Consider the following 18,431-nt stretch of genomic DNA (forward strand, 5'->3'; position numbering starts at 1 on the left):
CCTGAAGGATTGGAAGTTACCCAGGCAAAGAAGGCAGTGGAGGGGAAAGGGAGATCCGTGAAAAAGGAACAGTGATGTGTAGAAGTGAGGAAGTGAGAGAGAGCTTAGAAAGCAGGTGGAACTGTAGGTCCTCTGCAGGGGTGGGTGGAGTGTGGATGGGGAGTGATGAGAGGTGAGGCTGGGGATAAGCTGGAACCAGATCAACCAGGACCCACGTTCTAGGCTAAGGGGTTTGGACTTTGTCTTGAGGCCCTGGGGAGCCCTTTTCAGGCCTTCCCTTCAAGGAGTGATGCAGCCAGATTTTTATTTGAAAAGTACTCCAGCCTGGACATGGAGTGGGAGGCAGTGGGCATGCCTGGAGGCAGGAAGACAAGTCAGTGTTGGCAGTGGGTTGGGGGGGAGTAGGTGATGAATGGCTGTCAAGGTATGGTGGGCAGGACTGGGGGACCAGGAAAGGAGATGAAGGCTACTAGTCTGGTTGGGAGAGAAGGCAATGGCAACCCACTCCAGTACTCTTGCCTGGAAAATCCCATGAATGGAGGAGCCTGGTAGGCTTCGGTCCATGGGGTCACTAGGAGTCAGGCATGACTGAACGACTTCACTTTCACTTTTCACTTTCCACTTTCATGCATTGGAGAAGGAAATGGCAACCCACTCCAGTGTTCCTGCCTGGAGAATCCCAGGGACAGAGGAGCCTAGTGGGCTGCCGTCTATGGGGTCGCACAGAGTCGGACACGGCTGAGGCGACTTAGCAGCAGCAGCAGCAGCAGTCTGGTTGGGGTTAAGGAGCTGGAGCCCAGAAGGCAGGTAGGCAGTCTAAGGAGAGTTCTGGGACTCCCCAGGAGGGCAAGGATGCTGTGGAAGTTGGACAGAGCAGAGGGAGGAGAGCCAGGGCCCAGCACCGAGGACACGGTTGGGGACGGGCAGGGGCGCTGAGTGAGCGGAGGAGGAAATGGAGGTGGAGGCAGGTGGCTCTCCCCAGAAGTTTGACTGTAAAAGGAGAGAGAAAGGATGGTAACTGAAGAGGTTGAGGGATTGGGACTGATGGAGGCGTGTGTGTTTCTTTTACACAGGAAGACTTGAGCTTGGTTGAACAAGAGCTGGAGAGCACCTGTGTAGAAGGCATTGTGCGGGCCACTCAGATACAACTGGGAAAGGCCCCCGTGTCCAGCTAAGTAAACTTTTTGTGAAGGTTCTGTAGTCACATGGAAAAATCTTACACAAAAACCTTCAATGGAAAAAGCAAGACCTAAACTTGATAGCTCTGATTACGGGTCTAGCAATGAGAACATGCAGCAGAAGACTGAAAGGAAGAAGTATCTGTGTAATAGGTTATGGGAGGGTTTTTTCCTTTATTTTTCCTCCCACTTGTCTCTAATGTGCTTTTATTGCTTTTTTTAATGAAGGAAAAATACAGAGCCATTTAGAAAGAGCAAGCGGTTTTAAGCCTTTCTAGTGACTGCAGGGTGAAGTCCACCTCTCTCAGTTCTGCCTACAGAGCCTACAGAATCATTTCACACACTCACACCAGACCCAGCTTTCCCCTTCTAGAAATGAGACTTCACAGCCGGCAGGCCAAGGTGGTTCTCCTAGCATTGCTGGAAAAAGCAGATGGAGATAAACCACCCCAGTGTTGGTCTGTGGAGAGGTGGATGAATGAGTAATGCATCCCCATGTAATGGAGAGCAGCCTAGACATTGAAAAGGATGAGGTTGGTGGATACGTGCTCTCTGGAAAACAGGGCCTAAGGGACTCAGTGGAAGAGGAAGCAACAGAACTGTGCATAGAGGCTGACCTCACTTCTGTGAGGGGAAGGGTCCTGTGCATATGCACCTGTGCATGTGTTCTTTTATAAAATGTACCCAGATGTGTACATCTGTGTTCTTTTATGAAAACGTAGGAGAAAATCTGGAACAGCACTACCCAATAGAAATATAGTGTGAGCCAGGAGTGTTAATTAAAATTTTCTATTAATAGTAGCCATGTTAAGAGAGTGGAAAGAACTGAAGTTTTAATAATTTAATACAATATATCATTTCAATATGCAATTGATACAAACATTATTGAGCTATTTTACAGTTGCTCTTGGAAATGAGACTGCCCCCTGGAGGGACACCATGAGGTGGGTGGCAAGGGCAGGAAATGCTGGAGCAGAGCCTTCTCTGCCATCCCATGCTCTTAAGCCAGTCCCTCCATCCAGGGCAGCCAGGCAGAGCCATCCCCAAGTGGTCCAGGTGGGCTTTACCCATCAGTCCTGGGAGGGTTCTGACACCTAGGCCTTCCACAGGCACCCACCAGGTCCTGCCAGCCCCTCCTCCTATGTCCCAGCTTGGGAACCCTAGTCCACAGAGGCATCTTCCTGACCCACTGTTCCCAGTTCCTTGCTCAGACAATTTTAAAAGAACCCCCCCCACCCCCACCCAGCTCCCACCTGCAGGAGGCCATCTCTCAAGGCCGCCTCACACGGGCTCCTGGACCCTCCTCACATTCAGGAGGTGGTTAAAGATCAGTAATTAGTTCCTAAGTGGGAGTAAGTTTGCAGACCTGGATGGTCACTCCCAGTGGGAATAGAGAGCTGTTTCAGTGGAAGGTGCACCCCAACGTCTGTTCTCTGTTCACCATGGGGTCAGAGTTAAGGGCAGCAGCAGAGTCACCATACACTTCACAGGCTACAAGATCTCCCAGGATGCTGTCTTCCCCCACCGCCCCGTTCATGCCCTGGCCCGTCTGTACCCCATGACTATGTCCCTCCAGCCACTTTCCCCCAAGGACCTCTATGGCTCAGCTCGTTCTCAGCGGGCCAGCCTTGGTGCCTCCTCCTTGACTGTTCTGGCCACCAGACTGGACTCTCTCAGGACAGTTGTCATGCCCCATCTTTCCCCAGACACTGGCAGTGTCCCCACTCACCTGGATCCTTCCCTGAAAGCCATGTCAAGGAGCAATGGGACAGCCTTCCAAGAGCCACCTCAGCCGAGAGCCAGGGAAGAAATGACCCGGTGACTGGGACAAAGCCGTTCCAGGCCATGTGTCAGAAACCACACCCCCAGGACCAAGTGGGATGAACTGCCAGGAGGACCCCCCACCCTGGGGCCAATCACCTGGAAGAGGGTGGATCTGAGTACGGTGCCTCTGGTTGGCCAGAGGCACTGAGCCATGCCGTCTGGACGCTTTTTCCTCCCCTGGGGGCGGCGGGTCCTCGTGCTCCCCACTTCAGGTCCTCTGTCGTATTTGCCACCCAGCGAGAACACGGTTCTGCAGAGTTCCAGCCACAACTCAAGGGTACCTGATTTGTGACTCTGCATACTTCACCTCCAGGAGCCCTTGGCCTTTTCAGTAAAACAGGGTGTGCATACCAGTCAGCCAGGATAGGGTAAGAGCAACACAAGACTGAGATGGAAAGGTTCTGGAAAGGTTTACACCAGGCAGTTGTTTTTTTTTTCAAGTGCAGAATACGACTCATCAGAAATCAATCTCATAGATTATGACCAAGATTTTAAAATTATGAACATGAACTGAAAATTATCAGAAAATTAGGTATTATTCTGTTCTGCTTCAGTTACATACATCTCAGTACATATGTGAGGGTGGAGAACAAACTTTCGGTCACGATCACAAGTTTTGCAAAATTCTGTGTAAGGCATGATCAGGAGCGAATATATGTTGAAGGAAGCACCCTTCAGACTGAGGCCTTCCATTCAGAGTGAAGAGACAGCAGGGGTGTTTACCTGTGTCAGCCCTGCAGATCCACCATACCCTCTTTTGGGAGTTTCGGCTCCCTCTCCCACCTCACATACAAGGACAGACTCGGGCTGGGCCTGGCTTTGTCCTCCAGAAAGCAAAAGTCAAGGTCCAGCATGGACTCGCCAAGCTGCATAGGCCACAGTGGCCTGCTCCCCTGCCCTGGAGTGGGTCGGGCAATATGGAGGTCTTCCTGGGGGACCCTCCCTACTCGCTCTCAGCCCAGGCCCCATGCTGGCCTCTGTCCTGCTAGCCATTCCCAACCTTCTGGAACACCAGACTTCCCAAGTGCTAGCTCCATCCTGTGGGTGGTCAACTAGTCAAGTTGTTTGTTTCTCCTCTTCCTTCAGGAAGTAGTTACAACTTAAAAGGTTTTCTGGAGAGTTGTCATCAAGATGTGGGTATTGGCTCTTAAAAGTTCCCTGCTAATCAATCTCTCTGGGGCCCTGTTACAGACTGAGTGCATAACTGGCCTGTGCTTGGGAGGCCCCTTCTTTATTTGAGGCTTAGGCAATCGCCTCCTGAGGCAGAGACTCTTCTAATAGTTGGCTATTTCAGCATCCAAAGAATGCTCAGCTGTTGAGTGAGGCAGAGTTACCCCAAGGGCGGTGCTGGACACGGAGCCGCACCCACCACAGGTGCCAGTGTGAGGGTGGGGAGCTCTGGGCTCTGCCTCCCGTGTGCCAGGTATTTCTGGCGAACAGCGTCCTGTCTCCCCAGTGGCAGTGCCGGGTCGGGGAGGCTCAGAGTTGAAGGGGCCCTGGACCCTTGCGCTCCCAAGGGACACCCGTGAAGAACAGGTGGGATCTGAGCCGGGGCTAAGTGTGCCCTCAAACGACGCGGCAAAGCCTGGCGGATGTGTCCTCTGGTTCAGGCTGCCGTCCCTCTCCCACCCTCTCCTTGCAGGTGAAAAGTAGCTCTTCAGGATCGCAGAAAGGCAGCCCCAGGCGAGAAAGGCACAGAAGGAATGGATTTTATGGATTTATTTTTAAAAAACAAAAAAGGTTAAAAAAGTCCTTCATTTCCAACCCTGCCTGGGGGTGTGAGTGGGGAATAGAATGAACTGAGAAGGGCACCCACCCTCCCCTGGGGAAGAGTCCAACTCTTCCCCGGGAGCCTGCAGCATGCAGGGCAGGTCACAGGCCGGCCTCACCCTTCCTGCCCCGCCTCCTCCATGGGCAGCTCACACTGCTGCCAGCAAGTTCCAGAAGTGTGGGAGCCGAGGCTGAAGGCTGCCCTCTTCACCTCAGTGGTCACTCCAGCTCTTCCGCCCTGGATGTTCTCTGGGCCCCACCACTGGGCTCTCAGGGGTGGGCGGACAGGCAAGACCAGGAGGTTCGGCCTGGCCCAGCCCACTGGCAGCTTCCTTAATGCCGTCTGTGACGCAGCAGGGCAGCTGGGGCGGGGGGCGTCACAGTGCAGGAAGGGGCTGCAGAGACACCACGACAATCTGGAAAGGAAAATCTCCTGCTAACCTGCATCGCTTTCTGACCCTGCCTCTGCACCGAGGCGGCCCTTTTTCCCATTCCCCATCCCGAGGCTGAGTGGAGTCCAGGACAAAGCACTAAGTGGCTGTTTGCTACAAAACACCTGGAGATGCCAGGGGGAGGGGGCTCTCGGCCCATCAGTCAGTCCAGGCTCCCACACAGTCACACAGTCACACACACAGCGTTAAGGCGTCTGTACCAGCAGGTGTGGCCAAACCGGGCCCAGCTTCTCTCCCTCCACCTGCAGGGGTGAGGGGGGAGAACCCTTCTGGCGGCTTCAGTAACAGCTGAAGTGGGAGAAGCTGGCAATGGAAGAGCGAGCTGGGCCCCGAGAAAGAGGAGGAGGAAGGCAGGTGAGGGCTTCCGCGGCCTCTCTCCAGGCCCGGCGGCTGCCCTGGAAGTGACCCAACTCAGGTTGGGAGCCCTGACCACATACCCCCTGGAAAATGGGGGACAGAAAGAGGGGAAGAGAAGCGGGGCTAGAGTTGTGGGACTTTGGAGGAAGCCAGTGCTATCAATATTTACAAGCATAAAGCCCCATCTTCTGTGCCACCTACCTCTCTGCCCCTCCCACAGAAAGAAAGGCCCCTGAGAGCCACCAAGGAGGTCCCGAGACCTCCTCCCCAGCCACGCCCCACAGCGGGGGCCCTTCCCTCGACTGGCCCTGCTCTGGGCCCCCAGGAGTGTCCGCCGGCTCTGCTCGGTCGGGAGGAGGAGCCCCGGCGCCCGGCCAGCCCTAGGAGTCCTTGAGCATGCTGATGCGTGCGTAGATCTTGAGGGCGGGCCCCAGCTTGATGTTCATAGCGCTCATCAGGTGGTCCTCCTTGAGCAGCAGCAGAGCTTGCCCGTCGATCTCCTGGGCACGGAACTCCTCCGCGATTTCCTGGCAGCCTGAGGGGATGTGACCAAAGACAGTGTCAACCAGGGCTCCACGCGGTCACCCCTTCAGAAGCCCCACTTCACTCAACCTTCACGACCACCCCTTAAGGAAGCTGATGCTGTTCTCACTTTACAGCTTGAGGGGCTCAGAGACTTACCCAGGGTAGCCAGACTCCACAATGGCCTCCTTGTTTACATGTGTACTTGTTCACCCGCCACCCCCTCAATGGACAGGGCTACCCCTGGGAAGCGACAGCATGGGATTTCCGAGGCTGAATCATAAAGGGCACAGCACTTCACCTTAGTCTTTTGGATAAATCTCTTTTGGAGTGAGTCAGCCACGATGTCAGGAAAGCCCTCAAGCAGCACTCTGGAGAGGCCTGCCTGGAGAGGGACTGAGGCCTTCTGCCCAGAGTCAGCCCCCACAGCCCTGGGACTGTGGCTGGAAGGGGGTTCCTCCAGCTCCAGGCCTGTAGGTACCTGCACCCCTGTTGCCATCATGATGGGGCCCTTGAAAGATGAACCAGAAGTTCCCACTAAGCCACTCCCCAGAACTCTTGAGATGCGATGACTATTGAAGGCCACTAGACTTGGGATAACGTTTCTCAGAAGTGAATAACTAATGCACATTTTGGTACCTGGAAGAGGGGGTGCTGCCATCACCACCCCTTAACAGTGTGGGTGTGGCCTGGGATGCAGCAGTGGGTGGGGGCGGGAGTCACTTTGAGGGGAATATCTAGGTTCCCTGAGAGACTTTGCAGAAGCCTGATGGCCTTTGAGGAGACTGCTGGGGAGGCTTAAAGCAAAGTGAGGAAATGGTTACTGGAAACTGGAAGAAGAGGGATCCTTGGTATGAAATGGAAAATTTAGCCACACTGTTGCTGGTGGTGACCTGGTGAGTGTGAGACTCCCACTGAACCAGCACTTCAGCTCAGGGGACCCCAGGCAGAACCTGCAGGTGCCGCCTGGCTTCCCGGCGCGGCTGTGGGAAATGCGAGGGGAAAAACTGGGAAACAGCAAAGAACCTGGATCTGCTGCTTTTGAAAATCCTCAGCCTCTCCAGATGGCAAATGATGCTAAAATTAAGAAATGGTTTCTAGTGCTTGTTTCAGCAGCACATAAACTAAGAAAAAAAAAAAAAAGGTTTCCAGGCAAAGACCAAATCCAGGACAGTCAAAAAAACAGTTTAAAGATGAGACAGCGGGGGTGACTTAAATCATCTGTTAAATCTGCAGAAAGCTCTAAGTGCGGCCCCAGAGAACTGCTGGATCAAATGCTCTCTCAGGATTTTATGGGCGTGACTCACAGAGTCTCTCCATTCAACAGACAGGCTCCTCGGACTGTTAACGCCACAGTCCCTCAGCTTCAGAAGAAGCTTAATATGGAGTAGGGCTTGTCTTGAAGACACTTTTGGGTAAGATTTATTTAAAAAGCCCACAAAGAGGAAGAGACTTGTCTGGCAGAAACACTGCTCACTTGGACTGAAAGGGTCAGAGGTAATGGGAAATAAAGGCATCAGGAAGTAGGCTGAGAAAACAACTCCACGAGCTACCTCCTTTCAAGGGAGAGGAAGGATGAGTCAGGGTGGAACTCAGAGGAGGAAAGTCATTCCAGGCTTGGACTCCTCGTTATCAAGGAAATGCCCACACACGCCTGGTGTGGACTGGTGACTCCTGCAGCCTCCTGTGTGCGCCCTTCTTCAACAGGCACATGTACCGCAATGACCCTGTGCCCGTCCCACCATCTCCTAGGTTCGTGGAGGGAAGATGACGACCTTCCTCATTCTCAGGTGTGAAGGCTGAGGGAACCCTCCCTGAGGAGCTGGACCCATCGAGCTTCATCTGGGCCTGGACCCGAGTCAGATGCTGAGATCTTAAGACCTTGAACCACTGCTGTGATGGGATGAGACCTGTGGGGCCTCGGGTCGGGGTGGGGGTGTTCTGTATGAGGGAGGAACTTGAATCACTGGGGTGAACTATACTAACTGGCCTCCAAGTAGCTCCCTCCAATAACCCCTGCTTTCATGTTTTCATGAAGCCTTCATAATGGATGGGGTTGACCTGTGTGGTCAATAAGATACTGCTGAAGTGATAATATGTGATTTCTGAGGCTAGATCATAAAGGGCACAACAGGTGGCTTCCACCTTGCTCTCTCAGATCTCCTCCTGGGGGGTCAACTGGCTGCCATATCACGAGAATCCTAGAGCATGAGTGTTCTGAAGAGACCCATGTGGAGAGTGACTGAGGCCTCTTGCCAATGGCCATCCCCTCTCTGAGAATCACATGAGTGAGGCACCTGAGGATGGATCTAACAGCCCCAATTGAGCCTTCAGATGGCCTCGGCCTTGGCTGACACCACAGCCTCCTAAGAATGCCCGTGGAAGAACTGCCCACCCCAACCACCTGTGTGCTGACAAACTGTGGGGCTGCAGCAACAGATAATGAGCACAGTGGGTTAAGTGGCAGAGCCAAGATTTGAGCCTAGTTCTGTTTAACTCCGAAGCCCACTCTCAACCACCATAGTCCACTTCAGTCTCTGAGTGAACCGGCTTATGGCCGCCACGAGCCGGCCAGAGCCTGGGTGAGACTGGCAGGAGAAACCGTGAAAAGCTTTGGGGCCTCAATGAGCGCAGCCGTGCAGATGCGAGCTCTGTGTTTCGAGCTTCATTTCTAGATCCTCGCCCTGAGACCCTGCATGCGCGGGGTCACGGGCAGCCTGTGGCTCCCTCACGTGCTTCTGTGTCTCTGCCCCGGCTGCTCCCTCCATCAGGCACAGCCTGCGCATCCACTGCCACTTGGTGTCCGCCTTCTGTGTTCTCCTTGACAGCGTTCCTTCACTCCCACCTGACGCCCCTCCCAACTCACCCCGGAGACACACAGGGTGGGTCACGTCATCATCGCCACACAGGCCCCTGGCAGAGCCCAGATAAGCTGGCATCAGGCCACAGGACACCAGTCAGGGCACTGTGCTAGAAGGTAAGCGCTCGCGGGCAGTCATCTCCTCACGCTTATCTCCGCCCTGTTCCTCAACCTGCATCTCTCACTGAACCGCCCAGTCTCTCCTGGGGGTGGTAGGTCTCTCACGCCCTCTCATTCTTTGCTATTCCAGGCAGGCATGGAACTCCCAAGGGCCTCACCTGGCAGAGAGCGGATGAATTCATAGACATCGTCCACGTTCCACTTGGTGGGCTCACTTGGCAGGAAGTGGTGGCCCATGCCCACCAGGTCCCGCATGTGCACGTCAGGGAGCTCCAGGTCCCGCGGGCCTTGTCGCCGGCGGGAGGTGGACGAGCTGGCTGAGATGGGGGACAAGGGTTCCTCGTAGCTTGAGTTATCTGAGCAACGGCTGGAATCTTCCTGGCTGTGTGTTAGCTGCAGGGCAGCCGTAACTGAAAGGGGTACGGTGCCTGTTGGCTAGGAGCAGAGAGAAACAGTTTTCTTCAGGATGGGGGAGTAAACTAACTCTAGCAAGAGTGCTGGGCAAAAGCAGTTAGTCCCCCCTTTCTACGTGGTTGGCTGCTATGTACCTTTGAATTCTAGATCAAAAAGTATCTTTTGCAACGTCTTCTCTCTGATCCTAAGCAGAGTGAGTCCCAGTACTGGTGCACGTACCACCCTGCACTGCAATAATCTCATTATAGGTCTATTCTTTCTCGTAGATGTGGGTTTTTTTAACCAGGGCTCTATGGGTCTTGGGGAGTGGTCTGTGCACCACCTGAAAGAGCATGTAGATTTTCTTGTGTGTGTCTATTTTTAACTATAACTTTCATCAGATTCTTAAAGAGGTTTAAGAGCCAAACAATAAGTAGCAAAACAAACATACGGTCTAAAGCATCACACTAGGCTGTGAGTTCTTGCAGCACAATTCAGAGCTTTAGTGCCTAACAGTTTCTGGCACATAGCTGGTGCTGAAACATACTTAATGAACAGAACATCCAGTTTTTGATAGAGACCTTCAAGGATTCAGTTGAAGGTGCTCTGATGCACAGAGAAGCAAAAAGGTGGGGAGATGAAGCGAGTTAGCTTCTTCTCCCCTAGCCCTTCAGGTAAGGTAGGCGTAGCTACCTGGGACAGCCTGTGTCTTCTTGGGCAGCCCCAGAAATCAAGGATGGAGGCAGACTGGGAGAATGGGGTCAGCAGAGGCAAGGTCACGGAAGAGGGACCCTGGGTCCCTCTTGAGCACCCATGGATCTAAGAGAGCTCTCCGAAGGGACATGGGAAAGGCTTGACTTGACACATCAGGAAAAATGAGAATATGATGAAGCACTGACCGCCACAGCAGAAAGGACGGTGGGCACCCAGGGTTGTGCTAGGAAGGGAAGGCGGTGGGGACTTGCGAGAATGAGCTCCAGGCTCTGCCGGCCTCTCACCTGCTTCTTGGTATCCTTGGTAAGTGTCGGCAGACTGGCTTTGCTGGCCCGACGGCGGTTGTGGGTAGTGGCTCCTGCCTTCTGCAGCTTGCTCCGGTCCGAGTGGAAAAGCCCCACTCGTTTGGTGCACCCCACATTGTACCTGCCAGAGTCAGGGGAACAAGGGAGGTCAGGGCAGTTGCAGGGTGCCCATGGGCCCCAGGAGGAGTAACAGCAGCTAAGGGGCAAAACCTGAGTCTGTCTACTGGTTCCAGTCTTAAGTCCATCACCCAGGACTGGCTGAGTGAGTCTGGACAAGTCACTCAGCGCGGTTCCCCGTCTGGAGTTGGGGACGAGACCACTCACTTTCTGTAACTGGTCTGGCAGTCACACAAGCTTGTGCTTGACCCAACTGCTTGGACTGTGGTAAGAACTCAGGGCTGCCCTATTCTATTCCACACGTTACCTGTGCCAAGAAGCTAGTGTCCCCTGTTCTGATGGGGGACAGCTTGGCAAAGCATCACAAAGGTGCCAGGAGGACCTCCAGCATAGCCCGAGGGGAAGGAAGGCTGGGACAGCCCTACTGTAACTTGTCCGCAGGGCCCCCTGCCTGGGGGCCTAGAGTCCCTTCTTTTCGGAGCTCAGGCCCTTCCACCTTGGCACAAGGACCACACAGCACTTAAGAGTCAGACGTCTAGATTCCCAGCTCAAAGACTTTAGGCACAACTACTTCTTGTGCCTCAGTTTCCTGTGTTTCTCAGTTTCCTATCATGTATAAAGGACCTGACAGCAATACCTGTCTCACAGGGTTACTCAAGACGAGATGACACAATGCACATTAACGCTTGGCACAGAGACCTGCATAGGGCAGGCCCGCAATAAACACTGGAGTCTGCTGTGATCATCTGTCTTCTGAGTCGGGTGAAAGCTCACAAAGGAAATGCAGTCAGTACAGTGGCTCAGGGCAACGTTTCCAGTGGGGGCTTAGGTAACCCTAAGGAGATGGGAGCTGCCAGAGCCAGGTGCCAGGGCTGCCCGGGAGGGCCACACAGCTAAATGCCTCTTCCTTCCCAAGTGGGCTTAATGTTGCCTACCCGGATCTGCTCATGGAGTTCTCGGGTGAACAAGTGACAGGACACTGCTTCCAGGCAGGGCACGGAAATAGGGAGCTGGGCACCAAGGCGCAGCCCTGAGAGGAGGGGAGGGGCTGGGCACAACAGCGGGGTGAGGGCACTTACCTTTTTGCACAAGCCATGGAACAGAAGCGCTTGGAACGCTTGAACTTGTAGGCAAAGTCCACCCGGCCACAGAGCTCGCACTTGAGTTTGAGGGGAGTACCCTCCTCTTTGGATTCTGAAAGGCATGAAAGTTTGTAAGTGCAGACAGTGAGTGGTCCCCACAGGACCGCCCACAGCCTGCCCTGGCGCCTCTCACACTTTGCCCAGCCTGTCCGTGTGCTCACAGCCATGCCCTGCAGCAGCGCCAAACCACTTTCCCCGCTGTTTAGGTGTCCCCTGGACACCTGGCAGTTTCTTCTTTTAGGGGCTAGGAGACAAAACACAGTGGGGAAGAACTAGCGGCCTCCTCTTTATGACTCCAGGAGAGAACAGGCGACCCTCTAGAGGGAAAGTGCTAATATTGTCACCACTGGTCTGCAATCGCCCTAACCTTCCTGGGGGTGTCTGGCTGGCTGCTGGCCTGGGTATCAGAGCCCAGGAGATGGCAGCCTCGCAGGCACCACACCCGCGTCCATTTAGCCGGGGACTTCTGTGGCAAGTGCAGCCCTCACTGGCTTCACTGTGCCTCTGCACTGGGCCCTCTCCTGAGTGCAGGCCCCTGAGGCAGAGAAGGAAGGCGGCAACTCGCCTGGGGCCGCACCGGCTGGCCTACAACTCAGCAGTAACTCCCGGGGATCCTGGGGCTGGAGAGGAAGGGGACACACGTTTCCCCCGGGACAGGAGCTCCTGTCTGCTTTCCAGGGACGGGGCTGAGTGCACGATGAGGGAAATGTTTGGTTGATCGACATGTTCACACACTTTCTGGCTCTGAGACCCTCTGTGGACACCAGGAAAGGACCTTCCAGCCTTGCTGATGTCCTGCTCCACCCTGCCCGAAGCCCCAGCATCCAGGGTCTTGGCACGCTACCTTGCAGATAGGGCTCCTCCATCTCTGAGTCAGTGGTGGTGGTATGGTCCTGCTGCGGAAGTTTCTCAGGCAAGAACCCCTGTGCATACTTCTTCTTGAGATTCCCCACCAGCAGGGACGAGCGTCCCACCTAGAGGCCAAGGCGACAGGGAGGCCGTGAGGGTCAGGTGGGCAGGCTCCCTTGCTCTCAGCCTCATCACAATCACAAGTATAAAGCACCCAGGCGCAGAGGCCACCCCCCACCACCATCCAGGCACACCTGCTCAAGGCCTGTTTTGCTGTTGAGCTCATGAGGCAAGAGGCCAATGGCCACCAAAGGACGGAGATGAAAATGGCTTCAGCCCAGGACTGACGGATGGTTTAGAGGGTCAGGAGGATACCTCTTCTCCCAAGTTGTCTAAGGGGCACAGGTTCCGGCATTTCTGGAACCAGGGCCAGGCCCTAGCCCTTACGTCTTGGGGCAGGAACATGGCTAAGGCTGCGTGTGTGTGAGTCTATAGGTGACACAAGAGTCCTGGCCACCATTCCTGGATCCCTTACTGCTCTCCCTTACCACTGCCCTACCCAAGTCAGAGGGAGAGGCAGCCACAGAGGAGAAGAGGAACACGAGGATGCAGGGCCACACTGAAAGGCCAATCCTGGACTGGCTCATTCACGCTTTGGTTTACCCCTTGTTGCCTTTTGATCAGGCAGCCTGGTGGCCAGAGCTCTAGGAGGGAGACTGGGGCTGCTACCCCGTCTGCATCTACACTGTGAGGTCAGCTGGGTTCTGGTGTTTCTCTAGGAGGCCAAAGGGAAGACTGAGTCTAATGAAGGAGGGGATGTGAAGGGCTAAAGTTCCTTGTAGCTAAGGGGCCACAGGCCATGATGGACCTCCAGAGGGAAAGCAGATGAGAACCTGTCCGGGCATTTTTGTCTTCTGGCATTTCAGAAGGGCAGTCCACCCATCTCAGTTAATCAAGCTCAGAGGCTTTGACTGACTGTTCAAACCACTCATGGATCCAAAGAAAGCACAAAAGACAGATGGCATCCCATGAAGATGCTGTGTCTCTAACAACCAGTTAATTTTATCATGAGAGGCTGGAGTGCACCTGGCTCTGGGCCCCTCTCACCTACGGAGGAGGCAACCTGTCTCACCAAATTACACATGCACTATCAGTGCTGGGTGCTGTGTTCTAATGAGCCATTTTCTTGCTTCTTCTGTATTTCCCTGTGGTATGACGCTTAACTTGAGACACTTGATGAAATGCCCCTTTCTGAACAGCCCCTTACGCTCACTCACTCCTCTTTCAAGGCTCTGTCCCCAGAAAAGAATCTTCAGGCGAGAACTCTGTTCACTTATCTTCCATGCAGATAGATCTTGAAGATTCTCTTCTATACAGGTTCCCTTTGCTCTCTAACTGGCTAAAGGGTTGCCATTTGGGAGTTGTGGCATTCAAACCTGAACAAGGTCTCATTTCCCAAAGTACATCATCCTGCACCCAACACCCCAATGTGAACTCCCTTCTAACCAAGGGGTTCCCACTTCACCAGGTGGGGACACAGCTGAGTCTGTCTGGAAACTTCTAACTAAAGGGGTCATGCCAATTATTCTTAGTTACTGACCCCTTCTGGATCTTAGGAAGACAAGCCTATAAAGAAAATGGGTCTGACACTCCTTTGGGGGGAAATAAGCAAGAAAAGAGCAATTTTTTTCACATTTTTAGAAATTTTACATGGAAATGTAAAAATATTCTAATACACATCCAAAGTATACTTATTTTAAAAAAAAAAAAAAAAAGAGGGGAAAAGAAGTAGTCCGTACCGGGAAAGGCTCCGCCCCCTCCTGGATCACAAACCCTTCGATAACATGCGTCAGGATTTGGGGTTTCACAATGGCCTGTGGTGGTTTATTCTCACCATTCTGGGGGGCAGTGCCGGTGATGCTGGAGGCAGAGTTTCCGTTCCCTGAGGTCATGCCGGGGCTGCTGAGGTCGGTCAGTGCATGAACAATGCCCTGCCCTGTCTCTGTGCAAGGAAAGGAGGACACAAGCGGATGAGGTCAGAACCAGGTCGAGGCCAGCAGAAGGCGAGCAGGGACTCCACCTCGCCCTCAGCGACCACTCAAAGTGGTACAGTTTCCGTGGACACACCTTCACGAGACTACAGTCCGCTCTACAGCAATAAAGCTCAACAACCAGATGTGTTTCTTATTCTTATCCTGCGCTACGAATAGTCTGACTAGGTTAAACAGACAAGGATTCTGCCTTTCAGAGAAGTGAAGACCTTGGTCAATATTGATCTGGACAAACAACTTAACATTCAGCTCAAGGGAAAAAAGTGTATTCAAGGTACCATCTAAAACCAGGATGAAAAAAGCTGAACTAGGTATAGGGCTTGGGGCTTGATGGGTTTGGGGGAGACAGATTAAAGGAAACTTCTATGAGGTTCCTCGGAAAAGGGCCCAATTTTAAGCATGCTGTGAAATGTCAAAGTACTGAACCCCAAGTAAACATTGTAATATAGATGTGCCTATGCAAAGACTGGCTGTTTGGGATCACCGCATTGAGATACATGTGTTCTATTTCTCCACCAAGGAAGCCGCCAGGCAGAGATGAGGTTATCTATGCTGTTCCTGCAGGTCCTGAGCTTCGAATCAAACCTCTTATCCAGTTCTCAGCTTCATACTCAATCTCACCCTTGGCAGACCACAGACTCCTTCCCTCCATGGACTGTGCTGCCTAAGTTCTCCCCATAGGCCTGCCAGCCTTCCTCTGAAAGGCCTGACAGAGAGCTCCAAAAAGTGTGAGGGGCAGCCTCCATGGAACCGCATGAGGGACCTCCTCCTCATCTCAACTTCAAACAGTACCTCTCATGAGCTGCTTCACTCTGTGAGAAACAACCTTTATCTCCTCACTTTTGTAACTCTCTTCCTACCCCTTCCCAGGGCCATTCTCTACCACCACCAACTGTGTGAGCTGAGGCTGCTTTTAAACTGGAACTTCCTAAAAAAAGAAGAAAGAAAGAAAGAAAGAAAGAAAGAAAGAAAAAGCCATTTCTTTATTGCAACAAGCCTACTGACAGTAAGCATAACTCAGTGTGTATATGTGTACACACTTTGGAAAATGATTTCAGTATAATTATTAAAGCAATTTTTGCACAAAATTTATAGGAAGATGCTCTTATTCCATGTTAAAGATCCAAAATCCCACTGCAGAGGAGGAATTTACAATGCCTAATTATACAGGATGGAGAAATCAAGTAAACATTTTAGGAAAGGTTTATAACTGGCTGACTTTCTTACTAGCAGTCCTAGCATACAATAAACAGGGATAAATCTTTTTTGTTAAAAAAAGTTAACTATGACATACATCTTCAGTACTCAGACTTCTATAATTCAATTGTAATGAACTTCAGAGCTGAGCAGGAGTTACCTGAGAGATGTGATTAAGGAGATTTTAAAATAATTCTTTGGAGACACAGTCATACCAGCAAGTTAAGAAAAATTCCTTTCAATGTTTATAGTCTCCTTTGAAAAAAAATTTTTGGACAGTTTTGACTTTTCTATAGGGATGGAAATTTTCTACTTCAGAATCAGTGTTTCTAAACTGTAAAGGTGTTTGGGAAGTGAAAAAAAAAAATCTTTCCTTAACAATCCATGAATAACTAGGAGGACTGAGTTAACTATGCAATCAATTAAGTTTCTTTGTTTTTAAATTTTAAATACATGAAAAAGCAAATGTGTATTTTTAAAAATGAATAAATGTTAAGATAGAAAGCTTACTACTTAAATTAAAATCCTATTTTTAAATGACACCTATTTCCTTCTAATTAGAGCCTAGATAAATATTCCCTAGCTTCAAGCCCTTACCAATGCCTGACCTTTCTCTGTAACAGCCCCACTTAGTGATTTTCTGGCATTTGCTTGAACACTTCTAATGACAAAGGAACTCACTACCTCTGAAGTAGTTTGTCCCCAACGTGGGCAGTTCAAGAAGTTCTTCCTTATAATGAGCCAAAAATCCATCTGTTAATTTCTGTCCACTTATCCTGGCTCTATTCCTTAAGACCACACAGAACAAGGCTAATCATACTTGCACAATGGGTAAAAACACAGCCTTAGACTTGGCTTAGAGACTGGTCTCAAGTGGATTAGGGGCATGTCCTTATCTGTCTCTGAGCCTGGGTTTCCCCAGCTATAAAATACAGACGATAAGACGACACTCTACAGCCCTGCTATGAGGGCTAAGTGAGAGGATGAATGGCAGTGCGGTGTGAGCACACTGGGAAACACTCAAGAAATGCCCTTGGCGTCATGAAGGATGGCACGCATGATCCCAGTACGCATTTTCTCCAGGCCACACTCCCTCTGCTCCTTCAACTACTTCTTATCTAAAAGGCTGCCAGTTCATCACCCTCTGTCATCTTTGTCAGCATCTTTTAAAGTCAGGTAATCAACACTAACATATCGCATCAAGTATTGATCTAAGAGATCCAGTTTGTAAGAGTTTTGTTTCTTTTGAACAAAACCAGTTTCTTGCTGAGAGTACAGATGGAGGGCAATGAGTTTTGTTTTAGTTTATAGCACTTCTATGCAATTAATCCATTTTCCTCTAAATTCTGGGATCATGCCCACCTGCTGCTTTTCACTAATATTTATCACCAAATGGGTGCTGATGCCTTATCTCCCTGAGATTTCGCCAACCTTGCTGTACTCTTCTTCTTGGCCCCTCTACTCTACTGACTAATGTCCACTGCAGAGGTGGTGGCTCCTGAGGGCAGATTCTTTCCTCATGCCAAATATAGGAGCAAACAGAGACATTAACCAGCCCGGGGGCTACAGGGCCAACGCTTAACTCTGGGAGGAAAAAGACTTGTTTTGAATCTAAGTTCTAAAAAAAAGGATCTTGTTAAGCAAGAGAACAAACTAATAAGCGTTTTCACTACATCCTTAGAACAACCACTCTCTGTTATGACTCTGGCTAGTTGCAGGAGAGACAGAGTCCCAGGGACGGGCAGGAAAGTGCTTTACAACTTGTACAGAGGTTTGCAACGATTCTGTTTTGCAGTCATCTTGCAGGCAAACCTTCATCATCTGCTTTAGCAACAAAGGAGTTTGGGCTATTTCTAGAATGACCATACACGATCTCACCCCCTGCCAAGCTCAGCACATTGAGATTAATTTAATCTGCTTCCCGTTCTCCCAGACTGCCCTGCGGCCTGCTTAGGGGAAAGCAGCTTAAACGTGCAACAACCTGCCCTGCTGGCCCTGAGGCCAGATGAGAAAGAGACAAAGAAGTCCTCTATCTTTGGAATTCTTCCTTACTCAGTTCCCTTGACTGGTCTGAGGCTGTAAGTGCTGCTGGGATTCCCACAGGTCTCAAATGCCTTTATACAGAGTGAGGTACCTGGATCTGCAAGGCGGAGGCCAGGATACCCTGAGAAGAAGCTGCAGGAAAGAAATAAAAGCAAGCTCCAGTGGGGGCGGGGGAAGGGAGAGGTAGAATCTAGCATTTAATTGAAGCTGACCACAAAGGGCCAAGTATTCCGATGAGAATGAACAAAGCAACATGTTCTGGGGGCGTCGTTACATAACACAGGCCTCAACCTGTAGGCTGCATCTCAATCTGCTCTCAGGCTCTGGCAGAAACAGTCCTTATAGGGACTGGATTAAAACAGGAAGGGCGAATCCCCTCCCCACTCCCTGGGCCCCATTTGTGAAATTACTTGCTCAGGGCCAGTCTTCCCTGCTAGGCAAAGCAGGGGCCCTATTTAGGCAGGGCTGTTCGGGTCTTGTCTGTATCCTCAGGGCTAACCCAGTGACCAACACATGACAGCCATTTAATAGGTGCTG

At 51.6% G+C, this 18,431-nt stretch overlaps 1 protein-coding gene across 6 annotated transcripts in view; it reads right to left on the reverse strand.

The window, feature by feature from the left end:
- Positions 1-4,706: 4,706 nt before the first annotated feature.
- Positions 4,707-18,431, reverse strand: part of PHC2 (polyhomeotic homolog 2) — a 113,550-nt gene continuing 99,825 nt past the window's right edge. For all 6 annotated transcript variants that reach the window (XM_070459116.1, XM_020896030.2, XM_070459117.1 and 3 more), the window contains 6 exons: positions 14,403-14,605; positions 12,599-12,728; positions 11,692-11,806; positions 10,475-10,616; positions 9,242-9,518; positions 4,707-6,116 (listed from right to left, as the gene is read on the reverse strand). In XM_070459116.1, coding sequence (XP_070315217.1) covers positions 5,962-6,116; positions 9,242-9,518; positions 10,475-10,616; positions 11,692-11,806; positions 12,599-12,728; positions 14,403-14,605 — 1,022 coding nt within the window. In that variant the 3' untranslated portion in view covers positions 4,707-5,961. The remainder of the gene's footprint in view (positions 6,117-9,241; positions 9,519-10,474; positions 10,617-11,691; positions 11,807-12,598; positions 12,729-14,402; positions 14,606-18,431) is intronic.

This window comes from Odocoileus virginianus, chromosome 30, assembly GCF_023699985.2.
Source record: "Odocoileus virginianus isolate 20LAN1187 ecotype Illinois chromosome 30, Ovbor_1.2, whole genome shotgun sequence".
Lineage (NCBI taxonomy): Eukaryota > Metazoa > Chordata > Mammalia > Artiodactyla > Cervidae > Odocoileus > Odocoileus virginianus.